This window comes from Alligator sinensis, unplaced genomic scaffold (genome assembly GCF_000455745.1).
Source record: "Alligator sinensis unplaced genomic scaffold, ASM45574v1 scaffold216_1, whole genome shotgun sequence".
Lineage (NCBI taxonomy): Eukaryota > Metazoa > Chordata > Crocodylia > Alligatoridae > Alligator > Alligator sinensis.
The window spans coordinates 1,721,736-1,727,956 of record NW_005841868.1 but is presented as its reverse complement, the minus strand read 5'-3'; the positions used below and the strand labels follow the sequence as shown (position 1 = coordinate 1,727,956).

The window sequence follows — 6,221 nt, the reverse complement described above, 5'->3', positions numbered from 1 at the left end:
CCCCACGCACCTTTCGCTTCAATGAATAAATACTATCAACAAGAGAAAACATCCAGAAACCCAAATCTATCCTTTCCAAGAGAGCAGAAAACTGCCAAGGAAGCCTCTAACCCGCCCACTGGGAAAAGGAGGAAAGGGGGGGGCGGGAATCAGCACTGAATTTCCCCGCAGCAAAGCAGGGTCGGAGGAAGGGGTTTGGGGAAAGAGCTCCTTTCCCTGATGCCAGAGCCGCACATGAATATTAATGGAGTGGCTCCAGGTCTGAACTTTTGCCCCGTGGTCTGTCTTTGCTCCCTTGACTCAGCGCTGGCTCCCTCCTGAACCGCAGGGAGGAAAGGAAAACACAGCAGCAGCGAGGGAGGAGAGGTGGGTCTGTATCTCTGGAGCGCCTTTACTGGAGGCATGTTCAAAATCAGTCGCTCCAGAGGTTGGACACAAGCAAAACTTTTCCTTCAGATCAAAGAGTGGAGTAAGAAAGAGTGGGGGAGGGAGACGGAGGGGCTCTTGTCTAGAAATCTCCTGGGCCGGGGAGGGGAGGGGGATTCGCCTCACCTTTAAGGTTGGAAGTGCCAACTGCAGGCACAGCAGGGCACGAGGACTGGGCGAAACATTTAAAGGCAGTTTGCTCGCTAGAAGACTCATCCGAGGTGCCATTTTCCTTCTTTTGCCTCTCATCATAAACGCGCATGGACTGCAAGGTTAGTTGTTTTCTGCAGAGACAACGATGGAGCAGAAATTTGGGAAATGTCCTGTTTTCTCTCTCTCATACACACAGGCCATTACCTCCTAGACCAGCTGCCCTCCAACAGACACCACCTCTAACACAAGCCACTTGCTTTACAACCCAGCAATGCCCCCCTTGGCTGATCCGCACGGTGTGGGTAACACATCTGACAGCTGGACTGTGCTCCTTCATAACATCTTGGTTAATTTCATGTGTATGTGCGTTTGGTGCAGATCGGTGCACATTTATTAAGGATCAAGGCTTTATTGAGCAAATTCATTTTGCAGGCAGAATTGAAGCCATCCGCACTGGCTGTTAATGAGAAGAGATTCTTGGAAGCTGTTAGCTTCAGTACTAAGTGAGGGCAGAGTATTAAATAAATGAGAGGGGGAAAAAACATTCCCAGGCGATTAGCTTTTAAAATGTTAGGATGTTCCTAGAATATCAGGCATCTTAATGGTTGCTAAGATTGCTAGGAAGTGGTTATTTTGCTAGGCACTTTATGTAATCTTTTCACCAACAATTAACCCGGAGTAAAATCTATTTATATTTAGAGAGAAATTAGAAATCATTTCCTCTTGTGGCTCCAGTACAGGTTTCACTTTCACACCCTGATGGATTGGAAGTGGATGAACCTGTATTGGCCTGTGTGGGTGGGAGAGTTGTTCCTGTAACTCCCCCCCCCCCCCTTTAAAAACACAAACCAGTTTTTTCCCCTTGCAAACCACCTATCTTTTGGCGTAGTTAAAATAATCTATTATTGTGTGTGTGGGGAGGAGGGGGTGGGGGAATGCTTTATTCCCTCCTAGTTAGACTTAATCTCTTACCTTGCATAGAAATAAGGATGTTACCTAGTCAATTGCCTGCAGTCAAGATGTTGTCATCATGAAAGTAGTTTATTCTGTTTTCGGTATAGATTATGATTTTTTTTTAGATATCCCTAGGAAGATACCCTTTATGTGCTGTGTGATAGTTAACCAACAGCTATCCCGCCTACCCTTCAATCTTGTTTTCATTCAAACTTGCAAACACGTGTTTCAATATCACTGTCTTGAGATTTCTGTCCTCAGTATTTGCAATTCTCTTCTCAACACACCGAGATCACTTTTCACAATAATCCCAGGTAACATATACACAGAAAAGTGAAAACGGGTTCGAATCACACGCAGTCAGTTTTACTTTATGAAATACACTACTAATTTTGGCGGGGGAAGAACTGGTTTGGGGCAATCGAGAGGTTACATTGACCTCTGGACACATCTAAACTTTGCAAAGGCAAACCAAACAGGCTAATGCATACACTTTTTTTCTGACTCACCTTTTCTCCCTCCTTCCATTCCCAGTGTCACGAAAACCTTTGGCAAATGGGTTGTTGTCGATTTTTAATTGGGTTATCTAAAAAGAAGTAGAGGAGGAGCAGAATTAAGCCACCTCTATTTTCACATTTCACTCTTCTCCCTCTGCCCTCCAAATTTCAGGAGAGGTGATTTAAATCTCCTAGGAGCACACAACACATAAGTAAATTCACAGGAGTGCAAGCGTCTTTAGATGTAAGCACAATACGAGGTGGATCTACGACGCAGTTTAATACGCGGTTTTGGCCAATTCAGAAGAAGTGTAGATAGCCCTGCTTCAGTCAATTACACAGACTGGTTAGTCAATCACTACCCTTGTCAATTACACAGACTGGGCTAGTCAATTGCACAGAATTACTCCCCACTAAAACTGTCCGGCGCTGCTAATACCGTACTTGCACTGATAAAGCGCTGTGCACTGCGATCCATTAAAATTCTGCTTCAGTTAAACTCTTTAAAGACCATAATTAAACCGCAAAGGAATCCTATCCACCCGCTTGCCATAAAATATTGCATACAATCTCATTTTATCAGTGAGCTGGCGGGACTGGGTTCGAGCACAGAACTGACTGCACTTAAAATGCCTTCCACTCCCATCGATGTTTTTAGATCACAAGGACTGAGTTACCAGGGAAAACATTTGTTTTCGTTTATCCGCTTTACATATTTAAGTCTGGTTAAGGACGCAGCAGTGCCCGTGAAACTTTAGGAGTCACTGGACAGACTTAAACCCCCTTCACGTTAGTGAAGTGTCTGGAAGGACGAAGCTCAGCGCGGAATTTGCACAAGAAAAAAATGCGCCAAGAATTCCATGTACAAAATTATGGGGCGGGGTAGGCAATTGTGGGTCTTTCCCCCAACCACATCCCTCTGCGATCTGGGAGCAGAGTCCCATCAAGCCTAGCCCAGTGCTAGATCCCGTGAACTTTGCGTGGCATCTCCCTTGCCCAGAAAGTTAAACCCTCGCCCCATTGATTGTACGGAAAGTACTTGAAACTACCCAGGGGCTGCCTAGGTGCGCCGCGGTATGCGCGCTCTGACCTCTCCGAGAAGATAGCGAAGATAATGCGAGAGGCCAGGGCACTTTGCTTCCATTACAATACGCTTTACACGCGATTTCATGGCAATAAGACAAGTCCATTTATTTCAGTGCTGCCGTGGGGCCGGGCTCTGCTGATGGAACTGAGAGAACACCCTACCCTGGCTCGGAAGCCCCAGAGCAAAGTCTAGTCTCTGCTGTGCACAAATTCGCCCGTCTTTGCCTTTACAAACTCAGGGCCGCAGAAACAGTATGAATGAAACAGCCTTTCCTAAGTAACAAATAGCTCTTTAAAAACAGACTCGGGTGGAGATGAAGAGTCCCCCACATCCGATGTTTAAAATCGGAGATATCTGGAATGGGGAAGTTTGGCGGGGGGAGGGGGGGGGCAAAATCGCAAAACTCCAGCGATTCAATCACGTGCTTTAAATCTGGAAAGTGTTTTACGTTTAACACCGATGACTGTATTTAAACCCTCCCAAAAGTTATGATTTATAGAAAGAAAAATTAAAAACCCGACAGTCTTGGCTCCTTGGGTCCCTCCACTTGACATTACTATAAATTCAGCACGCACCCGTCTCCCAGAGATGCCACCTTGATTGCAACCTGCAATAAACTGGCAGAAGGGAAAGGAAACGCTACAACTTTTCCACCCGGGCTCGCTCAGCCCTCGCTGCTTAGCTCGGGGTGGCTAACCTCCCAGATCAGAGCGGAGACCTCGACAGCACACAAAATATAAGCCAAACACACTGCAGGATAAAACGATACCAACAATCATAGAAAGCAAGGCGGGTGTTGGAAGCCTACTGCCAGTGGCGTTGAAAGGAGACAAGTACTGCAGAGGCCAAAGGACCTGCCAAAAAGCCCCAGCACACACAGATCGTCCGTCTCTCTTTGAAAACAGCATCAGATCGTTTTCTTTCCTTTCTGAGATGCCTCAGATGGAAGCGACACAGCAAACAGATAACTCCCCCAACACACACACACACACACACACACACCCGTGCAAAGAAGGCTTTCGAGGCAAATTGGACACACTTATCGTCCCCCTCCCCCCTTCCCCTGCAAATTGCAACAACTGGATTGTGCAAAAAAAAAAAAAAAAAAAAGGGAGGGGGAGACGCCGTGATTTTTAAAAGCAACAATGCATAATAAAAGCTTTCTGAAAAGCCAAAACACGCCAAACAAATCCCCCTTAATCTCCTTACCTTATCATTCTGGTATGCGGTCACAGCGATGAATTCAGTTTCAGGGAACACGTAGGTCCTGAACGTACTGTAAGGAAGCTTGAGGATGTCATTGGCTCGCACTATGTGGAACCGCGGTTGGTATTTGTGCATGGAATTTAAAATGGTCTGTAAGCGAGGGGAGAAAGCGACACTGTCAGATACAGACCCCCGACCCCAGAGGCTCCGGGGGCTCCAGAGTCGGACCCCTCCTCCCATCCCCATACACGCACACCTCGTAGCATCCAGGACACTGACAGCTGTCCGCCCTGATCTCCCACGACTCCCGTGAACACACATTTTTTTAAAAATCCACCCAATGACTAGGGGAGGGGGTGGGGAGACCGTTTACGATCAAGGATCAAAACTCATTTTAATTAAACCCCAAGCAATCCAGTGCCGGAGCTACAACGAACCGGCCGTCCCAATCCACTGAGGCCTTGTTTGAAGGGCAAACATTAATCATCTAATCAAATCACAGGCAGCAAATGCAATCTTTCCAGCATTAGCGATTCCACCCTCGCCCCTGTTCTCTGCAGAATTCTCCCAAAGAGACCAAGGCCGATCGTGTAACTTCTTTGAGCACTTCTCAGCCCATTTGTTTGATTTAATTATTAAGTTCGGGTTTCTTTCTTTCTTTTTTTTTTTTTTTTTGGTCGCTGCGCACCCAGGAAATGCAGTGGGGTGGGTAGAAACCAGCGGGCCCCTGACCTCTCAGATTGATCCCTGTTCATTTTCTCTCTTCTGATATCCTGATTAATTTGTATTTAACTGTTTGCATTTCCAGGAAAGTGTAAACTGTCGGCAGAGATACCGATCGCATGGCCCAGTTAAAAGAGGGGGCGAAAAGTGCGATCATTTTAACTGTAGCGTGGTTCTAAAGTGTGTCTAAACGTCCCAAGCTTGTAATAGGCTCCACAGTTCACTTCGGCCAAAGCTTTGGAAACGTTAGTGGTAAAGGCCACCCGTTTACTAGCGGCTTTACTAGAAGGGAAATAAAGGAATGATATTATAAAGTGGACACGTGGATATCACAGACTGGAGCTTGATTTTTTTTTTTTTACAAATAATCTATTCGCTTGTTCTCCGGGTTCTAGTCCCTGGGAACACTGATTTTGGAGGCTTTGTACCATACTGAAGAGTCGTTCTTACTGGGCTCTTTGCAAACTCCGAGCTCGGTTTCCTGGCAAGTTTTGCTACAGGGGCGGTGGGAGGGAAGGCGTGCAAGAGAACCAAAGAGGAGAATGGATATGAAAAAGGGACTCACAAATCCGTGTTTGTCAGAAATATTGTTAGTCAGTTTCAGTTTGTGGAAAGTGACGACTTTGGACATCCATTGTTCTCCCGTGGCCGGACTGTCCGGGTGAATGTACATTCTCTTTGGCATTTCAGGGTCTGCCTTGCCTGCTACCATCCACCGGGAATTATGGAATTTATATCTACAATCATCAGCCGCCACAATATCCATCAATAAAATGTACTTGGCCTTTTTATCCAGCCCAGTGCATCTCACTTTAAATGGAGGAAACATTCTCCTATGGACAGAGTCGTGAAAAGGGAGATAGAGAAGAGACAAGACAACAAAATAAAATCACAATGTGAGCAAGTTCCTGGCTTCTGATACCATTTCTCCCAGCAACAATTCCAGGCTTCAGCATGAGAAAAGCCTAGCTCGGAAATAAACACGATTTATTTGGGTTGTCCCCAACAGACCCCCCCCCCCCCCATCCTCTCAAGGCTCAGAAGTTTCAGGAGAAATGTTTCCCTCACATAGCATGTTCCCGGGGTTGTGTATTTCGTCAACCTACCCTCCCCCCTCCAATAAACATTACCGCCCAATTTGGTATTTGGATCTATACTGTATTGTATCCCCCCCC

The 6,221-nt window shown here is 46.3% G+C and overlaps 1 protein-coding gene across 1 annotated transcript in view; it reads right to left on the bottom strand.

Moving 5' to 3' along the window:
- The window catches only part of TBX3 (T-box 3), an 11,231-nt gene that overhangs the window by 3,142 nt on the left and 1,868 nt on the right, over positions 1 to 6,221 (bottom strand). The window contains exons 2-5 of the mRNA XM_025192715.1: positions 5,612 to 5,879; positions 4,327 to 4,473; positions 2,043 to 2,119; positions 526 to 710 (exon numbers count right to left, since the gene is read on the bottom strand). Of these exons, the coding sequence (XP_025048500.1) occupies positions 526 to 710; positions 2,043 to 2,119; positions 4,327 to 4,473; positions 5,612 to 5,879 (677 nt within the window). The remainder of the gene's footprint in view (positions 1 to 525; positions 711 to 2,042; positions 2,120 to 4,326; positions 4,474 to 5,611; positions 5,880 to 6,221) is intronic.